Source organism: Myotis daubentonii, chromosome 2 (assembly GCF_963259705.1).
Source record: "Myotis daubentonii chromosome 2, mMyoDau2.1, whole genome shotgun sequence".
NCBI lineage: Eukaryota > Metazoa > Chordata > Mammalia > Chiroptera > Vespertilionidae > Myotis > Myotis daubentonii.
This window is the reverse complement of record NC_081841.1, coordinates 71,952,318-71,979,370: the sequence shown is the minus strand read 5'-3', so window position 1 is coordinate 71,979,370 and position 27,053 is coordinate 71,952,318. Positions and strand designations below refer to the sequence as shown.

General features: G+C 37.0%; 1 protein-coding gene across 1 annotated transcript in view; it reads right to left on the bottom strand.

Annotated features, from left to right (window-relative positions):
- The window catches only part of TRHDE (thyrotropin releasing hormone degrading enzyme), a 394,910-nt gene that overhangs the window by 146,617 nt on the left and 221,240 nt on the right, over nt 1-27,053 (bottom strand). The window contains exon 6 of the mRNA XM_059683656.1: nt 22,698-22,835. Within this exon, the coding sequence (XP_059539639.1) occupies nt 22,698-22,835 (138 nt within the window). The remainder of the gene's footprint in view (nt 1-22,697; nt 22,836-27,053) is intronic.

Below are 27,053 nucleotides of genomic sequence, written 5' to 3'. Positions count from 1 at the left end.
TACCTTAAATATGCTAACTTTTCTCCAACACTGCCACCACCCTCATTTTAATCTGAAAATAAAATCTCAGATATTAGCACTTGAAACACTTGTATTTCACTCTAAACAAATGTGGTTATTGAACCCTTGTGTTTGCTCTCAACAAATGTGACTACTAAAATAGTTTAAACTGCTGCAATTTATTCACAAAATTCCTGCTGGGATTGATGCCCTTCCAGAAGGGAAATGATGTGGCAGTGAATGTTTGTACACATTTCGTCCCGAAATTGTGAGGATGTAAGCAAAACATGGGCATGCAACTGCTGGATCATTGTTTGCTTTGGTTTATGGTACTAACCAGAGGGCTACATACCAAAAATTCTCCACTTTGTAGGCCAGATATTTGTATGGCACTGAAATGATTGCATCCTGTTGTGCAAGTACAGCTGTGAGGTGCTGCACAGTTGAATGGCACCAGCTGGTTTGCTTCTGGATGTGCTCTACTCTATGGAAGCCTAGCTGTGCTTCTCAGAGTCACCTGGACCCACACAGCTCCACTGACCCAAGCAAATCTCAACTTGGAGTCTCTGAGCATCAGCAAAGGTAAACCAGCACAGTCTTGGTTTAATATTTTTCTGAGGATCCATAGGCTGTTGATTCAAATGTAGAAGAGGGTAAGCCATGAAGAGCTAAGCGGGTAATGTAAGGATTGATGAGTAGGGAGGACAAAAGAAATAAAAATATCAGGTCAAGGTAATCTTTCAGGACCCATAAAATAATGCCACTGGTTTCTTTATATAGGCAATGAATTGTACCAGAAGGTCATTTCAAAAGAGAGGTGAAATAAATGGTCAGATGAAAGACAAACGTATTTAAATAAGTGTATAACTTTCTCTATTGTGAAAGTCAACACCTATTTAACTATGTGATCAGGCAATGAGAGAACAAAATTTGGAACCAGGTAGGTTTGGTTGAAATCTTCGTCCTTTTACTTATGAGCTGTACAGGCTTGAGGCAAAAAAAAAAAAAATGTAACTTCTCTAGGCTTCAGCTTGATATAATATGTAAATAGAATGATGTATGGTAATGGTAAAACGCTGGTAACATACTGAGCACTGAATGAATAATACTATTACTAGAAAAAAGGATACTATATTCAATTTTTAAATTAATATCATTCTTTAAGATAGTTCCAATTTTTAAGATGGCAATGAAAGAGAATAAAGATGATAAAATAGTGCTTTGTTGGTGAGTAAAATTCATTACTTTAAGATAAAGAAAATCTTAGGTCAAAGTTCAATCTCTGTTTCAAAAAATGATGCCATTTTTTAAGGCAAAAACTTTAGTCCCTATAGCTAAGAAGTAATAATTTGATGAAGAAACAAAGGACGGAAAAAGTAAGTGAAGCTAAGCCTTGAGTCTACGAAATGCCCATTTTGTTATACCTTCTCACTCCTTCTCCTCTGTGTTTAACCTCTCTTTCATGTTTGCCAACTCTCTGGATAGTTTCTTCAGTTCTATCTCCCTGTGTATAATTCTCTCTTCAACTCTAAATGTGATAAATCATCTATTATATGTACTATACTTTTAAATGCAGTTATTATATTTTCTGGGAATCCTCATTAGTTATTTTTTATTTTTAAATTTATCTTTATTTTTTAAAGTACTACAGATATCCCCTCTATTCCCCATTGACCCCGTGTAGCCTGCACCCATTCCCCACCCCAGGCCTTCACCACACTATTGTCTGTGTCCCATGAGTTATGCATATATGCATATAATTTCTTTGGTTAATGTCTTCCCACTCACCCACCCTTGCCTTCCCTCTGAGATTTGAGTCTGTTCAATGCTTCTGTCTCTGAATCTATTTTGTTCATCAGTTTATTTTGTTCTTTAGATTCCACATATGAGTGAGAACATGTGATACTTGTCTTTCTCTGACTGGCTGATTTCACTTAGCATAATACTCTCCAGGCCCCTCCATGCTGTCTCAAAGGGTAAGAGATCGTTTTTTACAGCTGCATAGTATTCCATGGTGTAGATGTACCACAGCTTTTTTATCAACTCATCTACTGATGAGCATTTGGGAACATATTTGCCAATAATACATCTGGTAAGGAGTTAATATCCAAAATACATAAGAAACTCATACAACTTAACAAAAGAAAACAATCCAATTTAAAAATGGGCAAAAGACTTAAGTAGACACTTCTCCAAAGTGGACATAGAGAGGCCAAGAGACATATGAAAAAATGCTCAAAGTCACTGACCATCAGAAAGATACAAATTAAAATAACAATGAGGTATCATTGCACACCTGTCAGAATGGCTACCAACAACAAATCAACAAATGACAAGAGCTGGTGAGGATGTGGAGAAAAGGGAACCCTAGTACACTGTTGGTGGGAATGCAGACTGATGAAGCCACTATGGAAAACAGTATGGAGTTTCCTCAAAAAATTAAAAATGGAACTGCCATTTGACCCAGTGATCTCCTTCTAGGGATATATCCCAAGAAACCCAAAACACCAATCAGAAAGAAGATATGCACACCTATCTTCATTACAGTGCAATTTACAATAGCTAAGATCTCATTAGTATTTTTAAAATCTGCTTGCATTGTGTTTATATTTTCAAGCCTCTTTTATTTTCTTAAATTTATGAGTATATTGTTGTCCAATTCATATCTAAAATATCCAATATTTTAACACATGATTCTGTTCTCGATTTTTTCAGCTGTCTCATGGTCATAGAACCTTGTATCCTTGTGTGCTTCATTATTTTTGACTATGAGATGCTCTTTTTCCTTGGGATTTATCTGTGGAAACCTTTTGAGATATGACATAAAGGCATGTATTTATAGAAAGGATTTTTTTTATTTTTTGTCTGGCATCTGTGGGCATCTCTAGACAAGGAGTGCAATTTTAAATTAATTTTAAATTTAAACCCTGGCTTAATGTTTATAGTGTACCAAGGTTTTTTTTTGTTTGAGCTATAATTCCATGCAAGAGTTACTCTTGGCCTCAAATTTCAGGGGAAATTTTCTTTCCCTCTTGACTTGCTTTCCAAGTTCAAAACAGACAATTTCTTTGTAGTCTTCTGAGGAGGGAGATAGGTTTATTTCTAGTTTATCTATGTGCTGAAGGTGTAGTTTTTTAAGGTCCTGGCTTTATGGGAGGCCTCCCATTAAACTTCTCACCTTTAGCTTTGTCTTCTTTTCCTATCTCTGTGAAACCTTGAAAATTGTCCTCAAATTCTCCTGGTTGGGAAAATGGCCTCAAGACAAAAGCCAGATCCAGTATTTTTATAATCTCTCTGTTTTTAAAGGTAAGAATATGTTACATGAATTCACAGTCAAGCCCTCTCATCCTATGTAATAAAAGCCTAATATGCTAGGTGTCCAGTAGTCCAGTTGGCAATTCAACCAATAAAAGAGTGATATGCTAATGATATGCTAAGGCCGCTCAACCGCTCGCTATGACGTGCACTGACCACCAGGGGCAGACGCTCTGACTAGTAGGTTAGCTTGCTGCTGGGGTCCGGCCAGTCAGGACTAAGATGGGCCGGACACACCCTGGAGCCCTCCTGCGGATCCTCCCTGGGTGGCCAATCTCCCGCATCCCTCCCCTTCCCTGATCATGCGCCAGTGGGGTCCCTTGGCCTGGTCTGTATCCTCTCACAATCCAGGACCCCTTGGGGGATTTCAGACAGCCAGTTTTGGCCCGACAGCAGAACAACCGGTCTCTATGACACACTGACCGCCAGGGAGCATATGTTCAACATAGGAGCTGCCCTCTCATGGTCAGTGAGCTCCCACAGGGGGATCATCGCTCAGCCAAAAGCTGGGCTCATGGCTGGCGAGCACAGTGGCGATGGCGGGAGCCTCTCCTGTATCCCCAGCAGCGCTAAGGACGTCAAACTGATGGCTTATAGGCCCACTCCCGCGGGGAGCAGACCTAAGCCGTCAATCAGACATTTCCCGAGGGTTCCTGGACTGCGAGAGGGTGCAGGCCAGGCTGAGGGACGCCCCCCCCCAGGTGCACAAATTTTGTGCACCAGGCCTCTAGTATTGATATAAAGACAACTCAAAAAATCTGAAAGACATTCTATTTTTAAAAAGCAAAAATACCAAAAATTTGATTAATGCTGCTGGGAAATATATAATAGTGATACCATTATAATAATCTGGTTATTATTTAACAGGAAAAGAGTAAAGGAGAGACTAGATAATATACACATGCTATTGATACACCTTTGCCAGAAAGCTGTAATTTAACACTCTCCAAGTCTGTTCCCTGCTAATTGATGGGGGAAAAGACTGTCAAAGGCAGTTTGGATGTATGTCCAGCAAGGTCTGAGTGATGTGGGAAGGTGCTTACCTACAGATCACACCTGGGAGCAAGTCAGTGGCCAGAATAATTGTGGCCACTGCATGGCCTTGAAACCTGGATATTTAAACTCCTCGACAAAGGAGTGTGCACTCTTGGCTCTTGGTCCTCTAGCTCTCTTGGGACTCATGTAGCAGGGGCGAGCACCCCTGAGCACATGGGCCACACATGGCTCACAGCCATGTGGTCTCCACTCAAGGGACTAATGGACTTTGATTAGCCTGGTGCTCTGCCGGACCCAGCTCCAGACACTTCAGACAATGGTCCTCCTCTCGGCTCTGCTGGAGCCCCAGGTGCATCTTTTCCAGGACTGAGTTAAGGGGCACGGGATTTTACAGCCCAGGGAATGTAACTCCATACAAATGAAGTCTTTTACCACATCTTATTCTCCCGTGGGGGCTTCTGAAAATGCTTATTTCAGGGGCACCCCAAGAACCCTATTCCCACAAGTGACAAGGAAATCTGCCTCACTAACTTATCTGGCAAAAATACCATGAATATATGTAGAAAGCATAAAATCTCTAGATAATCTTTTCAGTAAATCATCACATGATCCTTAGCCTCCCCCTGAAAGAATCCATGAAAATGTCTGTGAAAGTGTGTCCAAAGACATAGTTTCATTATTTCAAGGGAAATAGCATATTTACCTCCAAAAAAAGCTCTATAGGCCGAACAGGCTTTTCTTGTTTATTTGACTAGAAATATATCTACACTGCATAATAACATGATTTGGCCTGTTTGAAATAGAAACTCTGATTGAGACTTATATATGTCATTGATTAATATAGACGTGAATTTTTTTATACTTGGTAGGTACAATTTTTTAGTTAATAAAAAAAATAGACAATCTTTGGGTTCACATGAAAGAGGGAGAGTAATTAAAAGGATCCATAATGGTAAAACAGTTAGAGTATATCACTCTTGAACACTTTTTTGTTGTTAATCCTTTCTCGAAGATATTTTTTTTCCCATTGATTTTTAGAGAGAGAGAAACATCGATGTGAGAGAGACACACACATCCTCCTGTATGTGCCCCAACCAGAGCAGAAGTCAAACCTGCAATCTAGGTGCATGCTTTTTTAAATTTATTAGTAACCATCTAGGGCTCCCGAAGATTTTTATATTACATCAATATACCAAGTGTGTTGATTAAAAATATAGTATGCTACCAAACTCAACTCATTCACCATTATTCTTCAGGAAAATGTGACTTAGTTTAACCTCTTCCAACCTATTCCATTATTATAAGTACTAGAGGCTCAGTGCACGAAATTCATGCACAGGTAGGGTCCTTACGCCTGGCTAGCGATCAGGGCCCATCTGTGGGGTGACCGGGGGCAACTAGGGGTTCCCCCTGACACCTGCCTTGGCCAGTCTGGCACCACCCGCTTGCCAGCCCTGCCACCCACTGCTTGGCTGGCCTGGAGTCTGCAGGCTGTGGGCAGCTCCCATGTTGAGCATCTGCCCCATGGTGGTCAGTATGTGTCATAGCTACTGGTCATTCCACCAGTTGTCCCACTGTTCGGTTGATTTACATATTAGACTTTTATTATGTAGAAATACAAACTTTATTTTGTGCATTTTTTTCCTGATTTTCTCCAAACATTCTTTTTGTAAAAAGGTAGTTTTATTCCTATTTTCCTTTCCTTCTATGCTTCTCATTTGTCAAAATGTCAAACCTTAATTCCAGTTGCCTTGATTGTTTATCCTTTTTAATCTTAATTTATTCTTAACTTGTCCTTTTTCTAACCTCCATAGAATCCCATTATTCCAGAAAATCTATTCAAAACATTGCAATTCCCCTATGTGCTAAGGGAGGAATATACATTGGCTGATTCCCAAATCTTTTTAGTTTTTATCTTCAATTGTTTTTCAATATGATTATCCCGTACAAAACAATTTCAGATCGCAGGTCTCCTAACTGAATTGACCTTGTTCTGTTAACAGAAGCCCCATTCTTTTCTAAGATGCATTTTAGCTGCCTCCTAGTCTAATGGAATTAAAGTTGCATATAGTTGCAGGGTGAGCATGTTACAGCAATGAAATGCTCTGTGTATATTACCATTTATACCAACTGAAATGGTACTTTTTATTTTTAATTATGGCTATTGATGAAATGTGGCATGAGTGAACCATTGCAAAAATCATTAGAATTAGGCTTTTTGCATAAGCAACACACTAAAAGCATCTGTGGTGAGAAAGTATTTCGGACAGCTGCAGAAACAGAATCTCACTACAACCCAGAGCTGCAAGCTGAGACTTAACAAAGCTCTGGCTCGTAAGCTTCTTATATTGTGTGATCACCACTCTGGCTTCCACAAAAAGAGCAGAAGAATAAAGTCAAAGCCAACACTGCACCTTCTTAAGCATTTCAGCAAAGTAAAAAGGACAGGCAGAAACTGTGTGCAGCAGAGGAATTCAAAACCAACACACTAAACAATTAGTTATAACAGAACAAGACACAAGAAGGGCCAGGGAAGATAATATTCTTTGGGATTAATCCATTCTTTACACTATTGAGCAACATGCTATTTATTTTTAACAAATACATACATTTTCTTTCCGTTTCAACAAGTGAATCTAACTCAGAAAAGCATAGCTAGTGGAGAGAAGCACAAGTGACCAGGAAGGAAATGGCAGGCTGTTTTAAGTATTAAGTATTAGGATTTGAGCAAGAACAAAAAAAGCCATTCAAATGGTGATGAATCAAACACATATACAAAAAAAAAAAAACACAAAAAACTTGCTTCCATAAGCAAAATGCGCAATTTAATAATTTACCAGTAAGTGGTAAAGGCATTAACATAGAAATGTCAATACAAGCATCTCCTCCTACCACATACATTTTCTTTAAAGGGCAAAAAAAAAAAAGCATTTGCTTTATATGATGTCTTAAAATCACCTCTGGCTTAAAATAATGGTAATTCATGGCCAAAGGCAAAGACAAGACTCTCTGGCAATAAAGAGTCACTAAAGTATGTTCTGTCCTGGACATTCTTTGGATTTTTCCACCCAAAATATCAGCAGATGACTCAGAGATGGATGGGAATTATCTCTTATTTTTTCCATTTTAACAAGCAAGTAGTTTGCTTCCTTTATCATTCACACTTCTACATGTATAATCAAAGGGAAAAACAAAATGCTACAAGCGTAAATATATGCATGCAAAATTAATTTCTAGCAAGTTATGAATTTTATAGTGCATTCCCTGAAATCAAGATCCAAGGAGGAATCTTTTTAATGGTCCTCCAATTTAGTTTGCTAATCTGGGAACAGATTTTATATATTTTTTTAAATTTTATTATTTTTTCCTTTTTATTACATTTATTGGGGTGACACTAATTAACAAAATTATACAGGTCCCAGGTGCACAATTGTACCGCATGTCATCTGTACACTGTATTGTGTGATCAACAACCCAAGTTAAGTCTCTGTCCAGCAAGATATAGTTTTAAAGACTATCAAAAAATAAAGATTTTATAATCTTAGTAGCTCATATTAAAATGTTTAATTGCCTTGTATGTTAAGAAGATCTTTCTCAGATGAGCTGAAATTTCTACCTGAAATTTAAGGCCGTGTATCCTGTTCTGACCTTGATATTGACAGAGAACTAGTGAGCAGCCTTCCGATAATGAGCAGTTACATATTAGAGCCAATTAGTAAGTTATCCTGAAGCCCTCTGTTCTTCAGGGTGGGCATAGTCATTTCCTTAGCTTTTCTGATAGGGTTTTCTCTCCAGTTGTTTCTAAATCAATCTTCCCTTCCATCCCTCTCTCTGTTCTTTGCTTAATTTTTCTCAGTCTCTTAAGCTTGTTCACATGTCCTTTATAAGATGATCATAACCAGTGATTATTACTTCCCAGATTTTATAACCCTTATTTTTCATTTGCATGCCAGTACATTACTTATTTTAAAATATGGCACTTTTCATTCAGGTAAAATCCCTTCCATTAGTATATGTCAAAAGACTAACTCAAATCATATTTCCTATTGAAACAGTGGCATAATAGGTAATTATAGAAAGTGTGCTAGTCGAGTGGAAAAGGCATGAGTTAGAAACAGTGATAAGTGAATCCCAGCTCTGACCCCTGGGAGCCTGAGGATATCCTTAAAATCCCTGGGCCTCTGTTTACTCTTATGTAAATTAGAGATAACAATATCTATTTTACAGGGTGGAAGATTAATGGAGATTATTAAGTGGATATCCAGTGGAAAAATAGACCTTCAAAAGCAATTAGCCCTGACCGGTTTGGCTCAGTGGATAGAGCGTCAGCCTGCAGACTGAAAGGTCCCAGGTTCGATTCCAGTCAAGGGCATGTACCTTGGTTGCAGGCACTTCCCCAGTAGTGGGTGTGCAGGAGGCAGCTGATCGATGTATCTCTCTCATCGATGTTTCTAACTCTCTATCCCTCTCCCTTCCTCTCTGAAAAAAATCAATAAAATATATATATATATATTTAAAAAAGCAATTGATACTATTATTCCTGCTACTTGTATTATTGCTATTATATACCTGACCAAAAGCCTGCTGTCCAAGTATTTAACAGAAATGACCACAAGTGCTATAGTTAACCTAAATAGCTATATACACTGCATCAGATACTGTATAGTTGAGTATGTACAAAAGTGTCAGAGAGGACAAAGTAGTAATTACATTCACTTGATAATATGTATGTAGTTGACTGTAAAAGAGAAAGCAAGGCTAAGAAGGACTGTTTAGAAGAATAAAAGCTGGAAAAACTTGCAGAACAGGGGACTGATTGTGCCTGAGGCAGGAGAGTGCAGAAATCACAGGAGAAGAGCTGAGCTGACAGGATAGGGACCCCTTGAGGTCCAGGGCTGAAGGGTCAGGCCACTTGTGACCGAAGCCATTAGAAAACAGAATGACTGGGCAACATAATTTCCTCCCCGTCTGGAATTCATATGGAATTACATCAAAAACTCTAATCCTATTTCAAGTGCCAGCTCTCTTTCTTAATTCTTTTAAACAGATGGGATCTTCCCCTCTGAGACACCACAACGTTTTGTTTGTATTGCTTCTCTGACATTTACTTTAGTTCAACGCAATGAATGCATGCAGGCAGTAGAATGAATACTGGAAAACAATGAAAACTAGCCATAGACCTGTCACTTTATGAAGCTCACATCTCATGGGGAAAGTGGGAAGGCAGGTAATATAGTAAACATAATATTGAATAAATTGTATAACCTGTTAGAAGGTGATCAGCACAATGGGCAAAACAGTAGGCGGACTAGACTAAGGGAAATAGGTGAAGAAAAGAATGATGGTGTCAACTGACACTAACATGGGTGATCTCTTTAAGTAGGTGACATTTAAATAAAGGCTTCAAGGAGAACAAGTTAGAACCATGTTGATCTAAGGAGTAACATCATTCCCTACAGAGGAAACAGCCAGTTCAAAGGCCCTAGTGTGGGAGGGAGGTGATTTCGTGGGAAGCAAGAGAGCTAGTAAAGCAGGAGTAACCATGAGTTAAGGGACAGCAATAACAGATGAAGTGCAAAGGATAGCAGATAAAATGAGGGTCAGGAGTCTACGGGGTCTTGGGGAAAATGGGATGAGTAGAGATCAGATAAGGCCTTGTGAGTCATGGCAAAGACCACCTTTTCTCATTTTGGCGGGTAGGATTTCAAGCAAAGAAGTGGCACTATCAGACTTAGGTTTCAAAAGAGATCACTCTGAATAACTGATTGAAAGTAAACTGACTGTAGGGAGCAGGATTCAAAAAAAGAAAGCTTTTAGGAAATGATATGGCAATATGATGGTGACTCAGACCATGTGGCAACAGTAATGGTGGGAAGAAGAGGTCAGATTCTAGAAATACTTCGACAGCAGGGACAACAAGATTTCCACAAATACAATGAACAAATAAAAGATAGGCTCAAAGGTGAAGTTGCCATCCACTGAGATGGTTCATATCATAACTTTCCTTAAAAGTTATATTTAGTTATTGGTGAAAAGTTTTAGAATAAGAGCGCAGAATTTGGAGTTAGACAGATATGACTTCAAGTCCTGGCTTGTTCACTTGCTAGATGTCTAACCGTGTGAAAATAACCTTTTCAGTCTCAGTTTTCTCATCAGTAAAAATGGGTTAAAATGCCTACATTCCAAGTTTTCTGTTGGAAGTAAATGGGGATAATACATAATACATGCAAAGTTTCACAAGATGCCTGTATGTAGCAAGTGCTCATTAAACTACAAATATGACTTGCTGTTACTCAGTATAATTACTATTTTTATTTCATGTGTTTTATGTCCAGCAGTAGTTATTTTCTTGATGGAAGGTGCCATTTTATTCTTTCCCTGGAGAAACAACTCGTCGCATATAGAAGGTTAGCATGTGCCCTCCCTGTACTAATCATGACCTGGCTAACAGGATGCTGTGGATGCAGAACCTGGTATCAGAAGAAACAATAGTGAAAATGACTCATTGGCCTTTTCATATTCACCTCTAAAAATGATAAAAACTGTATATATTTTCCTCTTTGGCCATATAAATATTTTTAAACTTTAAGTCTGGAATACTAGGTGTACCAGTTAAAATGCAGATTTTTTTTTCAATAGATAGAGTTACACATATCTTGATATATATGTGATTTGATATGTATGCCATTTTGTTGTATTGACACCAAGCTTCAAAACTTTATATGTCAAATTTGCTAAAGGTATTAATATCATAGATATTTTTACGCTTAAAAATGTCCAATCCCATGCCAAAAAAAGAACATTTGCGGGAAGTTTTAATTAATTACTTTATTTTGAAGAGCAAGTTATCGTATATACTCCGGTAAACTTATGGTGAACATGCTCCATCTCAAAATACTTGTGAACACTGGTTTAAACGCTTTAAAAGTGATGATTTCGATGTGAAAGACAAAGAACATCCAGGTCAACCAAAAAAGTTTGAAGACCAACAATTGCAAGCATTATTGGATGAAGATGCGTGTCAAACTCAAAAACAACTTGCAGAACGATTACACGTTGCTCAGCAAACAATTTCCGATAATTTACAAGCAATGGGAAAGATTTTAAAGGAAGGAAATGGGTGCCACATCAACTGAATGAAAGACAAAAGGAAAACCGAAAAGTCATCAGTAAAATGTTGCTTCAACAGCACGAAAGAAAGTCTTTTTGGCATTGAATTGGCATGAAAAGTGGTTTTATTTTGAGAATCCCAAATGCACAAAATCATGGGTTGATCCAGGTCAACCATCAACATCGAATGCAAGGCCAAATCACTTCAGAAAGAAGACAATGCTCTGCGTTTGGTGGAATCAGGAAGTTGTGATGTATTGTGAGCTTCTAAAATCAGGTGAAACCGTTAATACTGATCGCTACCAACAACAAATGGTCAATTTGAACTACACTTTGGTCATGAAACCACCTGAATGTGCCAGAAGACCCCAAAGTAATTTTGCTTCATGATGACTCACCATCACACACTTCAAAACCAGTTAAAGACATGTTAAAAGATCTTGCCTGGGAAGTATTAACCCACCCACCATATTCACCAGACCTTGCTCCTTCAGATTACCACTTGTTCCGGTCGATGGCACACACACTTTCTGAGCAGCACTTCAAAACATACGAAGAAGTGGAAAATTGGGTCTCTGAATGGTTTGCCTCAAAACAAGAAAAGTTCTATTGGGATGGAATCCACAAATTACCTGAAAGATGGGGGAAATGTGTAGCTAGTGATGGACATTAATTTGAATAAAGCACTTTTGATGTTTCTCTTGAAATTATCATGTTTTCTTTGATTACAAAATCTGCATTATTAACCGGTACACCTAGAATGCTGGTAGAATATTACAAGTTGAATTGCCACACATCCCTTTTTATTCATGTTCCCCATGATCCCTTGTGGATTTTTCTCAGCTTGCCAATTCTTTCCTTTCACTCTGTGTAACTTCATTTTATTTCTAAAATATATCAACCTTGATATAAGAATTGCAAAAAAAGTGTTTTTTTTATTTTTAAAGTATCCTCTTTAAATGTGCTTAAGTCATATTGAAATCTGCTCCTCTCCCCCAAGCTTGTAGCAATCGTCCACAACTTGGCATCATATGTAAATTTAATGAGCCTTCACTTTTTTCATCACCCAGGTCATTGGGTCATTAATTCATATCTCCCTTTGTGCTTTTAGAGAAAAGAAACCATGTTAATCTATCTTTTCCAGTCTTCCTATCTTTGCACAGTATTTTCTTATTTTCATTATACTTTGAGGACAAAAGCATCCTCATTTTTAATCTATTAAAATGGAAAACTTGTTACTAGACAACCATTTTATTAGATGAAATGCTTTCAACTCTTTTACCTTGCAGACTAGTTCTTACCTTTTTCTCTCCCCATTCTAAAAATATGTATGTAATTTTAGTGTTTTTTTTTAAATTCATATAATCAGTATGGCCTTGATATGACCCATGTTGAACATTACTTGGTATTTCTGCAAAAAACACTCAGTTCTTTAATTTAAATCCACAAAAATTAGTATCTGATCTGTTAGCTCCTAATCTTTATTTCTCTATAATCTTCTCCACCCTTATAATACATTTTTGTATAACAAGTGATTTAAAGTATAATAAAATTACTATGCAGGAAGAATAACAAAAAACAGAAGTGGGAACAATTAGTATAATGAGAGAAGTTAAGCCAGCAAAACGCTGATGCAATGAGAAGTTGACTTTCAGCAGAGGTTAATATTGTCTAGTAACAGGGATCTTTGCGGGGAGAGCATGGAAGGGCAGTGGCAAGAAGTTTTTATTAAGTGCTACATAGTAGAGTATAAAAAAATCATAAGTTCTACATGCTACAACTATAGTCACAACAATATTTTCTGAAATTTCCAGATCTATCATGTTATTTCTATCTCTAACACAACTACAGGACTCTTCTTTCTAGAATGCAATTCTGACCTGCTGAATAAAGGTCAAACTGCTTACTATCACATAAGAGGTCTCCAAGTTCTTACCAGCTAATCTTCCAAACCTATCTACTAACTACCCCAAACCCTTGGTGTTCTATGATCATGTGAAATCCTTGATATTTTACTCAATCACTATTGTGTTCCTTTTATGAACCTTCTCTGCAAAAGGATTCTTTTTTTGAGCCTTTTTATCACTCTCCTTCTGCTTACACACATAACTACACCTTATTCTTATTTTTATCATAATTCCTAAGATTTTGATGTTGGCATCCATTACTTTTTCCAACCATCCTTTTCTTTTGAATCCCTACTTCAAGTGACTTCAGTGGGCCTTCCGATTCCATGGCCTATCAATCTCTCCCACCAGAGGATGAGCTCATTAGACTTGCTGGCCAGTCAGAATGTCCATAGGGAATCTCTGGCCCATGACATAGGGACTGGCCACAGTGATCTATTACTTAATCAGAACAAACCATAGCCCTTTGAGGGAACACAAATAGATTCTGTTGTGAGGCAGGAAGTTTACTTTTTCTCTGAGCTCATTAGGATCATAACATTGAGGACTCATTCAGCCAAACTTGTTTGGGACCACCTCTCTAAGAATTACCTAGAAATTATGTCAGATAGAGGCAAAGAGCCATGAAGCTGATGAAAAGTAGATTTCTGATGACACTGCTGAAATACCCGGATTTAACCATTCCTAAAGCTTATACTAAATCTCAGGCTTATCAGTTATTCAGTGAACAAATTCCTTTCTATTGCTTAAGATGGCTTGAGTTATGTTTCTACATTTAAAATGGAAATACTGCTGATAATACTTATATGTAACTGCATTGATATTTATAAGCTGTCTCTCCTTTATATCTTATTGATTGTTATACCCTAGCACTCAGCACACAGTGCCTGGAACATAAGCAGAGGCTTACACATGATTTCAGAATAAGTGCTGCAACCAGAGTTGTTGATTAAATATGGTAGTAGCAAGAATGTTGGAACTAGAACCTGGTTTTCTGGCCAAAATATCCTTGGATTGATCATGACTCAATTTTAAAATGAAAATAATATCCCCAAAAGAGGATTATGATAATTAAATGAGTTAAATGTAAAGAATTTGGCACAGTGCCAATCAGAATAATCATTCAATAAACCTTAGCAATTGGTATTATTTATGGTTGTATAATTATCCACATTACCTGTCATACATTCATAAATGGTTTACTCATTCCATCTACAAAGTTAACTTGGTTATTGCATATTACCCACATGCCAATTTACTACTAGAAAGAACTTGAGAGAAGCCAAGTTGGAGAACCGAACAAAGGCACTAAATATACATTAAGGTACATTAAGGACTGGTAGAGAAACAGTCAAAATGAAGTCCCTGATATTACAGCCAACTTGTTCTTGTTTTTATTTTTGCACATTTACATTTGAAAATTATTTTTCATACATGCTAGCAGGAACAGGGTTCACTATTTTTTACTAAATTTTTAGATGTTTGATTTAGTACCATGTGCATGAATCCAAACAATGAGGGCCCATCAAGTAAACATGATGAACAAGTAGACAAAAAAATCAATAAGAATATAGAAGACTTACACAACTCTTATCAACCAACTTGACCTAATTGCTATTTATAAAACATTCCAGCCAACAAGAATGAAATACACATTCTTTTGAAGTGCATGTGTGATACATTTACCAACAGACATCAAATTCTAAGAAGATTAAGAAGATTCAAGACATACAGAATATAGTTTACTGACCATGATAAAATTAAATAAAAAATAAATAACAAAAAACTTCCTGGAAAATTGTCAAATATTTGTAAGCTAAAAAAATGCATTTTTAGTAACTCATGGGGCAATTAATAAATCAAGTGTGAAATTATAAAGTATTTTAAAGTGAATGAAAATGAAACCCCAATATAGCAAAACTTGGAGCATGCCATTGGTAATACACTTAGGATGACATTTATGCAATAAACATCTGAATTATAATAGAAGAAAGGTCTCCAACTAAAGACCTTAGTGTGTACCTTAAGAAACCAGAGAAGGACAAGTTAAACCCAAAGTATATAGAAGGAAATAATATTGATTATAAAGATAAGTCTATAAAATAGCCAGTAAAAGCAAAAATCAACTAAACCAAAAACTAGATTTTTAAAAATAAAACGTATAAACTTCTGGATAGGCTAAGAAAAAGGAATAAGACAAAAATTAATAATATCTGGAATAAAAGAAGTTGCATTTTTAGAGATGCTGTGGTTATTAAAACAATAAGAGAATATATCATGGCCAACTTTATGCCAATAAATTAAACATCTTAGATGAAATGGGTCAAATCCTTGAAAACATACAAATTACTAAAGATTACTTAAGAAAACATAAACTGAATAACCTGCTATCCTATCTAATAAAGAGTAGATATGCAAATTGACCGTCACACTGTCACAAAGATGGAGGCACACATAGCCACAAGATGGTGGTGCCCAGTCCCCTCAGCCCTGCCAGAGTCCCACAATTCTTTCAGCCCAGCCAGGGGGGCGGCAGGCGCATGGTGCGACCGGACCCGCCCTCAGCCCCCCAGCCACCCAGGGCCGGCCTGAGGTGCTGGCAAACCTCGGATGGTGGCTGCCCAGCCACCCAGGGCCGCCCGAGGCTCAGGTAACCAGGACCGGCCGAGGCTTGCGCTGTCAGCAGTGGCAGCAGCAGAGATGTGATGGGGGCATCGCCTTCCCCTGATTGCTGGGTCACCTCCCGCCCCTGAGGGCTCTTGGACTGTGGGAGGGGGCAGGTCAGGCTGAGGGACCCCCCCTCCAATGCATTAATTTTCATGCTCCGGGCCTCTAGTATATTAATGAAACCATTAGTTAAAAATCTTCCCTGCCTAACAGGTGTGCTCAGTGGTTGAGCATCGACCCGGAAATCAAGAGGTTGTTGGTTTGGTTCCAGGTCAGAGCACACGTCCTGTTTTTGGGCTCAAACCCCAGTAGGGGCCGTGCAGGAAGCAGCTGATTGATGATGTTCCTCTCTCATTGATCTTTCTATCTCTCTATTCCTCTCCCTTCCTTTCTCTCTAAAAATCAATTAAAACATATTTTTTTAAATCTTCCCATGAAGAAAATGTGTCATGGTACAATGGTACAACTACTTTAGAAAACAGTTCATTCAGCAGTCTTAAAACATTAAACATACCTATCATATCATCTGAACATTCTACTTCTAGGTGTTTGCCCAAGATAAATAAAAGTAAATACACATGCAATGCCCTGTACACAAATGTTCAGAGCAAGATTATTAGTAACAGTATAAACTGGAAACAACCCAAATATTCAGGTGAATAAACAAATTGTATTATATCCATATATACTACAACATGAATGTATCTGAAAATTCTGTGGAGTAAAAGAAGGCAAACAAAAAAGAGTGCATACTGTATGATTCCATTTATATAAAATTCTAGAAAATGCAATTTAATCTATAGTGAAAATGTTGATCAATTAAAGAGTGAATGGGGATGGGAAGATAAATTATAAAGAGGCATGAGCAAATTGCTAATGATATATTCATTAACTTGGAGATGTTTTCATTGTGTATATATATGTCAAACATGTCAAATTATACCTTTTAAATATTCAGTTTATCATACTTTAATTATATCTCACTATAGCTGCTCAAAAAAAAAGAAATCTTTTTCTTTAGAAGTCTTCTTTGAAAATGAGTACATCCTAGTATCACTTGAAAACATGTGGTAAGGATACTATTATCAGTGGTACTTTCAGCATAAAGATACTTGGCTAGACATGAAAACAAACCCACAACTAATATCACACTCAGTGGTGAAACGCCAAAAGACTTTTTTCTAAGATCAGGAATAAGACATGGCTGCCCAATCTCACCATTTCTATTCATCATAGTACTGAAAGTCCTAGCCATAGCAACTAAGCAAAAAAAAGAAAAAGATAATTTTTAATTGATTAATTACTTTTTAAAAAGAAACTAAGGCATCAAATCAGAAAGGAAGATGTAAAATCATCTATCTTTGTAGATGACAGAAAACCTTAAGGATTCCACCAAAAAAAATGTTACAATTAATAAATTAATTGAATAAAATTGAAGGCTACAAAATCGATTGATTCAACAAATAAATTTGTTCAGTTTTTATACATTGTCAATGAACTATAAGAAAGAGAAATTTAGAAAGCAATCCTATATACAAAATCATCAAAAGCAATAAGACACTTAGGAATAAATTTAACCAAGGAGGTGAAAGATTTATACACTGAAAAACTATGACACTGAAGAAAGAAATTGAGGAAGACACAAATAAATGGAAAGATATCCATGTTCTTGAATGAGAAGAAATAATATTGTTAAAATATCCAGACAACACAAAGTGATCCAGAAATTCAATGCAAGTCCTATCAAAACTCCAGTGAATTATCTTAAAATTGATGTGGAACCAGAGAGGACCTCAAATAGCCAAAGCAATCCTGAAATCCTAAAAAACAACTAAGTTATAGGCATCACACTCCCTAATTTTAAGCTATATTATAAAGCTACTAAAGGCCCAGTGCATGAAAATCCATGCACTGGAGGGGGGGTCCCTCAGCCCGGCCTGTCCCCTCTCACAGTCTGGGAGCCCTCAGGGGTCGGAGGTGACCCGGCGATCAGGGGAAGGCGATGCTCCCATCACACCTCTGCTGCTGCCACTGCTGGCAGTGCAAGCCTCAGCCAGCCCTGGTTACCTGCACCTCGGGTTGACCCTGGGCAGCTGGGGGGCTGAAGGGACTGGGGGACTCTGGAGGCAGGAGCGCAGAGCAGCCGGGCACGCCTGGGTGTGGGCCCGACCTTACCACACGCCTGCTGTCCCAGCAGCCTTGAGGGTACTGAGCACCACCATCTTGTGGCTATGGGTGCCACCATTTTTGAGGGCGTGGCAGTCAATTAGCATATCCCCTCCTTATTGGCTGTGGGCGCCACCATCTTTGAGAGTGTGGCAGTCAATTAGCATATTCCCTCCTTATTGGCTGTGGGTGCTGCCGTCTTTGAGAGTGTGGCAGTCAATTAGCATATCCCCTCCTTATTGGCTATGGGTGACACTATCTTTGCAGCCTGCTGCTCATTCGTTTGATTGTCCCTCACTAACCCCCCTGCCAGCCTGGTCGCTCCTCGTAGCCTGTTTGGTCGTCCATTTGGTTGTTTCAGTTGTGATAGTTGCTTAGGCTTTTATATATATAGATTGTAATAAAAACGGAATGGTACTTGCAAAAAACAAAAACAAACAAACAAAAACAGGTACATAGAACCAGTGGAATGAAATATAAATCCATGCATATATGGTCAACTAATTTTTGACAAGAGCACCAAGAACATACATGGGAAAAGGATAGTCTCTTCAATAAATGGTGTGAAACTGAATATCCATATGCAAAAGAATTAAACTCGTCTCCTTTCATATACTACTCAAAAAAAATTCACTCACAATGAATCAAAGACTTAAGTGTAAGCCTGAAACAATAAAACTCCTGGAAGAAAACAAAGGGGAAAATATCCTTGACATTAGTCGAAGCAATGATTAGATAAGATACCACAAGCATAGGCAACAAGAGCTAAAAAACAAACAAAAAATAAAACAACAATTAGGACTACATCAAACTAAAGAGGTTTGGCCCAACAACAGAAACAATCAATAAACTCAAAAGGCAAACTACAGAATGGGAGAAAACATTTGCAAACCACATATCTGATATGGGGTTAAAATCTGAAATATATAAAATACTCATATAACTCAATAGCAAAATAACAAGTAATCCAATTAAAAACAGGCAACGAACCTGAAAAGAAGACATACAATGGCCAACAGGTATATGAAAAGGGGCTCAACATCACTAATTTTTAAGAAAATGCAAATCAAAACCACAATGAGCTAACACCTCATACCCATTATGAAAAAGCCAAGAGATTACAAATGCCAGCAAGGTTGGGAAGTAAAGGGTGCTGCTGAGAATGTAAATCGGTACAGCCATTATGCAAACAATATGGAAGTTCCTCAAGAAATTAAAAATAGAACTACTATATGATCTAGCAATCCCACTCAGGGGTATATCTGAAGGAACTGAAATCAATATCTTAAAAATAGCTATCTACAAACCCATGTTCATTTTAGCATTGATTCACAATTGGCAAAATACAAAAGAAAGAGTCTTTCAATGAATTAATTAATATAGAAAATCCTATATAATAAAAGCCCAGGGAATGAAATGACAGAACTCCCAGAATGACCAGAGACCAGAATGACTGTGGCCCCTCACTACAGCCAGCCCTGACCCCCAGCAGGGACCCCCACCATGATCAGGTGTGTGGCCAGCCTGCAAACCACCCATAGACCCTCACCCCGGCCCGCCCTGGCCCCAGCGGGGATCCCCACCCTGATCCGGGGCCCCCATAAGGGCAGGCCAGCCAGCCCCCACACATGCACTGGACCTCTAGCCTATATAAATAAAAGGGCAATATGAAAATTGACCCTAATGGCGGAACGACCAGAACGACTGCTCAACCAGTCACTATGAGTTGCACTGACCAACTCTTGGTCCCTTTCCCAGGCCAGCAGGCTCCGATTGCCTGATGGCGAACAGGAAACCAGGGGTGGGTGGCAGTGGGGGGAGAAGCCGGCTGCGGGGAGCCGGGGAAGATGGCCCTCATTGCAGGTCAAGCCTAGGGACCATACCCATGCATGAATTTCATACACCGGGCCTCTAATATATCATATATATATACACTATTCAGCCATAAAAAGAAGGAAATCCTGCCATTTACAACATGAATTAAACTGGAGGCTTTTATGCTAAGTAAAATAAGCCAGACAGAGGAAGACAAATATTATATAGTATTACTTCTATGAGAATTTTTTAAAAAGCCAATTTCATAGAAATAGAGAATATAATTGTGATGGCCATGGTCAATTGAAAGAGGGAAATGGGGTGATATATGTCCAAGTGTACACATTTTTAGGAGTAAGAAGAAGATATTCTGATGATCTAATGTACATCATGGTGACTATCTATAATAATAAAAGCATAATATGAAAATCGACCTAACAGCCAAACAGCGGGACAACCATCCAGATGACCTTCCGGACAAAGCCGAGGCTGCGAGGGCCGAGGCAGCAGGGCTGCAAAGGTCTACTCTAGCACAAATTTTGTGCATCGGGCCTCTAGTAGTTAATAATATGGTATCACATACTTGAAAATTGCTGAGAGTCAATCCTGAGCATTCTCACCACAAAAGAAAAGTGAACTGTGTGAGGTGATGGATGTATTAATTATCATCCCATGGATGTATTAGTAATCATCCCACAATGTATATTAAATCATCACATTGTACAGTTTAAATATGTATATTACATTTGTCAATTGTTTCCTCAATAAAGTTTAAAGAAATACATGGCTAGAAACAGTATCTAGTAGTCATTATAATGATGGTCCTAAGAATCATGGCAAAGTTTGCTCGTTTATCACATTTGTAAAATGGCAAGCCTTTGCACCAAAATATAAAGAGGGTAAAATAATAATTATGTCTATACTCTTTCCTACTGCTTTGTATCTTAAACTTCTTGAATAAATTTGTAATTATTCAAATATAATGAAGCTGGAATCGATGTTATTTATGTCTAAAAGCATACTTGTAACATATTTACTCAAAATAATATTTTTCTAATATTCATCCTGAAGTCAGTTGTTATTTACAAATAGTCATAGAATTGGTGGTAGGTGGGAAATAACTATGGACATGTCTCTAAACTCATCTCAAACTATCTTAAATTATTTTTTGCATTATATTTCAAGAATCAATACAGTTTAAGTAACTGAATGTATATGCAGAAAAATCTAGCCCAAAACCTCATATATAAAAATTAATAGATTTTAAATATAATTCTACACTTTCACTTATTTTTATAAAATATCAAAAATACCCTTTTTGAGCCAATGTGATGATCAGTATCTTGAACAGATATTTTCTAACACTATGTATATCCTTATATATTATAGCATACAGTATTAACTAATAATCATTGAGATAGTCATTACTTGAATGCAAAACCATATATCTAAATTACTGCACCAAAGAATTCTGATGAATCATTATTTGATCTTTAGTTATAATTAGAAATATCTTGTTTTTAAGAAAAAAGAATATCTTGCTTTTAACACTTTTAAAAGCAAAATATTATTAAATAAATAAAGTACATAGAAATCCCATAAATGCAATTCAATACACCAATAATAAAGTAGACTTTAACACCATTTTAATAATTATTAAATGGCTACTAAGTATTAAACAGTGAGATACACATGCTCTACTAAAATTAGAACTGAAAGAAGGGGTATAAGGAAAATCCTAATCCAAGCAACAATGGGAAAAAGTTCATTGTGTACCATATTTTGATGACTGGTCATTTGACCAAAGTCTCTGCCATTCGAAGTCTAGTCTTTAAATTTTCATTTATTATGCTTATAATCTAGGAAACTTGCTTAACCCCCAAATCTCCCTTAAACATTGTTTTTAAAATATATGTCATATCACTGTCTACACCCCCATTGGCTTCTGCAATCAAAATAAGTAAGTTTTTAAGGCACATTCAGGAAAAAATAATTTGTCAGTATATAGGTCAGTTCTCTTCTACACTAATAAAAGAGAAAGATGCAAATTGACCTACCTTCATGACACCCACCAGCCCATCAAGAGTGAGTATGCAAATTAACCCAACAAAGATGGTGGGTTAATTTGCATGCGCAGGCACCAAACTGCAGGGGACGGGGCAGGATGCTTGCGTTGTGAATGCCATGGCAATGACGCAGGCATTCAGCACCGCCCCAGCTGCTCCGGGCCTCTGGGCCCCATGGGAAGGCAGAAAGGTGCTACGGGGGGGGAACGAAGGCAGAAAGGCAGCTCTGGGCTGGAGCAAAGGCAGAAAGGCAGCTCTGACTAGAGCGAAGGCGGTGCCAGTAGCCAGGGCAAGGAAGGCCCATTCTTGCATGAATCTCCATGCATCGGGCCTCTAGTATTAATAATATTACAACTGACATTTACATAACTCCATTTCTACAGCAATTTCTTATTCAGTCTCCAAACTTTTATTTATTAATAGTTCCAATATTTCTATGCATTTGGCAAACATTCATCTCCATTTTACTGATTTATAAAACAAAGTTCTAACTCATAAAATAACACGAACTTAGTAACTCTATATTTTCTAACTCACAGTCTCATTTCTATGAGCCAGGAAGAAGAGAAGAATATAATACATGTAGCATGAAATAGTTTGGCTTCAGCAGATTAGTGAAATATCCAATTAGCACTTGGGTGTTACCTATTCTCACCTTTTTATATGCGATCCAGTCAAACACCCTGTCAATATCTGTTGCCTGTAGCACTTCCTGTGATACTGGATGGGAACTGGCCAAGCCATCAAGCAGCATCACTTCATGCAGAACATCTGTCAGAAACCTCTGTTTTTCCTGCAATACAGTAGACAGGGCAATAACAAGGTGATTCATGGTTATGACAGAATGTGTGTGACAACATGAACAGAATCCGTGTTACTTAATTGATGATGTTCATCAGCCTACATGGCAAGACTTAACTCTAAAGAGAATCCAGTATATAAAATTCCCCTTAAGTTAGTCTAAAATAAAAGTGGTTGATCTGAGCACATGAAACAAAATCAATGAACTACAAATAGATAGAAACAGTGGACTCTGCACTTTAACAGTGGTTAAAGCAAATTTGGACAGTGGGCACATAATGAAACTGACTAAGCTTATTCATGCATTCTGCATGGTCAAGACTATAATCCCAGTCCCAAATAACCTTCTTAGTTGAGTTCAGTACAACTAAATTTCAGGGTTCCAGTGGTATTTTGCTATTTACACCATTTATTTCTAGTACCATTGAACAGCTCAGTCTCTCTCTCTCTCTCTCTCTCTCTCTCTCTCTCTCTCTCTCTCTCTCTCACACACACACACACACACACACACACACACATACACATTTATTTCAGGAGGCCACAATAAATAATAAAAAACATTATTGACATGAAACTATAATATCTGTGGATGTATAATGTGGATGTGAATTCAGAATAATGGATATAAAATGAAGATCAGTAGATATTAATATTCCATTAAAATAGCTTGTGAAAACAGACAAAATTATGAGACCTTTATTCTGTTCATTCTTGAGACATTAGCATTTTCTGTAATAAAAGCTGATTTGTTATGTTAGGAATAATCTGTAAAGAAAAATTACATCTCTGTTTTGTTTTTGTTTTTATTTTATGAAGGCTGCTTTAAAGAAACAGCTTGGGTTTTGTCAAAAAAAAAAAAAAAATTGCTGCCAGCTATTCCTCCGCCTGGCCTCCTGCCTTCATTGAGGGAGGACAGAAAGAAAAAAGAAGTAGCAAGAGATAACAAGGGCTAAATAGCCCCTAGATAATTGGGACCTGAGTATCATTACCGAGATTAAAGAGGGCAACACTTAAATTGCTCTAGCTAATTCTGAATTCATTCCTGGAGCATCCTAGTTTTGAGCCAGCAGATAAATAGTGTGTTATTTCTTAGTGAGTTGTAATTTCAAGCTGAGAGAACATCAATCCTGGACTTTCAAAAAATAGAAATGGAAAATAAATATGCTAAAAACAATAGTTAATTGGGCATGTATGTGTATTACTTTAAATCTGGCTGTACAGAAACATTTTTGCTCATCATTATTGGCTCAGTGATTTAGCATGTTTAATCAATGATTCAAGTAATTAGCCATCTAACTATATACTGTAAGATTTACTTTATAATAGCTTATTTTATAGTCTATTGACTATGCATCTAATTTCTTCAGTCCTTTTTTGTCCTAAGAGTTTCACATCATTGGTCCCTGCTCCCTCAGAGGGGCAATGGAACAATGACTGAACCCAAAGTCACTCTGAGTTCCAGAAGGCTGTTCCTACCATAAGAAGCCACAGTGAGCCCAGCTGGTGTGACTTGGTGATTGAGTGTTGACCTATGAACCAGGAGGTCATGGTTTGATTCCCGGTCAGGGCACATGCCTGGGTTGCGGGTTTGATTCCCAGTATGGGGCATGCAGAAGGCATCCAATCAATGATTCTCTCTCATCCTTGATGTTTCTATCTCTCTCTCTCCCTCTCCCTTCCTCTCTGAAATCAATAAAAATATTTAAAAAAATAAAAATTTTAAAAAAGAGGCCAAAGTGAGAAGTTCAAACTTACAACAAATTAATTGACAAATATGACATAAACTAATACCGTATTTTTTCTCGACTTAAATTCTTCATGTAAGACAAATTAAAGAGCATGAAGGTGGACCTTGTGATTTAAAATTTTAAGAACAAAAAGACTGGTATATACATTGCTCATTTTAAGTGCATTATAAAGCAAAATTATAAAAGAGAAAATAATGTATTTCCAAAATAAAAATGTTAATGCTACTTTTAAGTAGGCATGCAATCTTGTTACTCAATTTCAAAATACACATTAAAATTATTTGATGTTGGAATTCATGGCTGGAATCATGAAATGTATAATTATATTTCAACTTAACCAATAAACTTTTTTTATAAGAAGTACTAATTGAAGAGGTGATTTCCATTGAGAAGGTAAAATATTCAAGTCTTCAAATAGTGATTGCCCATACCATTATGTCACTCAAATGTCTCATAAAAACACAGTGTAAAATCAACTTAAAATGATGCTTTATTTAATCCAAATTATAAAGTTAGCAGCAATAACTATATATTGATCAATATTAAAATTTAGTAAACATATAATGGTTTTATATATGTGATTTTTAAGTGGTATAAAGTAATTGGCTTTATAATTATAAAAATAAAATCTTGGGTAAATTTCAAAAATGAAATTTTCTTATTTAAGCAAATGTAAGTTATATGTGATATGTCACTTCATGCATCTGGAGAAAAACAAAACCTTGCCTAGTAAGTAGAATTTCAAGAAACAGTGTCTAAATTTAGTAGTGTTACATCAATTAGTAAATTTATATATATATATATATATATATATATATATATATGGAAGAGAATGATATTGTGTAATTGAGGGGGGGAAAAGCATTAAGAGAGACAGAGAGGAGAGAGAGGAGGGAAAGCCTGGCAGAAGAGCACTCAAAAAACTAAGAAGAGAGAAGACCTTAAATTGAGAAGGAAAACAGGAAATTCTTGCCAGAGGCAAACCAAATTTAGCAAAACTACAAAGGGCATGCAGGAGAGAAGGTGCTAAGTTTTTATAAGGACCTGTGTCACAATAAATGATCTTAGCCTGTCAGTCCCTGGCTGGGACCCTCCTCCTCATCATTGTCAATAACAACAATAACAGCAAAAAACTACTAAGTACTGATCCATTGCCTACTGTGGACCTGAGAATATGGAAGTTTAAAAATAAAGTTAAGTAAATAGTGACTATAATGTGAGCTGAGATAAAATAAAGTAATTAGCCACAGCAAACAAAATAAGTTTCCTCTTACAGACTAGAAGTGCTAAAGAATTTTGGTGGAAATAATATAATTATTTTTTGTATATAAAAATAATAAAATTATTTATGGAAAGTATAATGGAAAGGTAGCTTTTGTTCTGATCTGTGAGTGTGTGTGTGTGTGTGTGTGTGTGTGTGTATAGGGAATAATATACTTAGGGTGCACATACAACAGTTAGTTTTCATTCTACTTCTTATTTTAAGGACACTGTGCACTATTCTACTTTCAAAAAGTAGCACAATAAGATACAATGGAGCATCTATTTACAAATTTAATATTAGTAACAATAAATCCTACCACTCTAATATAAACTCCTTAGAATTGTTAAATACATGCCTACATTTAAACAGTTCTAATAATGTTGAACATATCATATCATATTGAACTATTCTTCAAAAATATATTAAATTTAACTTTTGGATAATAATGCAAGCTTTTCAGAAAAGTAAAGTTTAAGCAAATGCAGAGGTAAGAATAACACATGGAAAAATAGCCACTATTATTTTATTAATCTATTCATTCATACATTCACTCAACCAATTTGTATTAAATTCATACTTTATGGCAGATATTGTACTGTGTTTAGGGGATAAATATATGACGAAAGCCTAGTCCCTAACCTTAAAAGTGAAAGAGAAAGTACAAGAGAATGACAGATAAAAAGCTAACTGTATTATGATATGATGGATGCTATAAAACACAGAGGGCGAAATGATTAATTAGTTCAGAAAAGACTTCATAGACTAAGTGACATTAAAGTGGGTTGTTGAAGGGTGAAGGTTGACTCAGAAGCAGCTAAATAAAAAGGGCAAATCCAGACAGAGGAAACATGAAAAAAAAGCTACTCTTTTTGAATCCTCAGTTCTCAGGTTGCAGAGTTTGTTCTTAATAAATAGGCAGCAGCAGACATAATGACCTAATAAAAGTAGTGTCTTAGGGAAACTAAATTATCTGCGGTATACAGGGTGACTTGTATGTTGGAATGGGAGACAGAAAGTGGCATTGCACTAAGTGGGGATTTGGTGCAGATGAATTAAAACAAGCTGTTGCTGAAGGACTGTTGGATCTGTATATTTTGAATGGAAAAGCTACTGCCATTGATGCTTTGATGCCTTGGTCGCTTTAGTGGATGATGGAGGGGAAGTATTAAGACATAACAACATGGCTTCTGGACTTGAT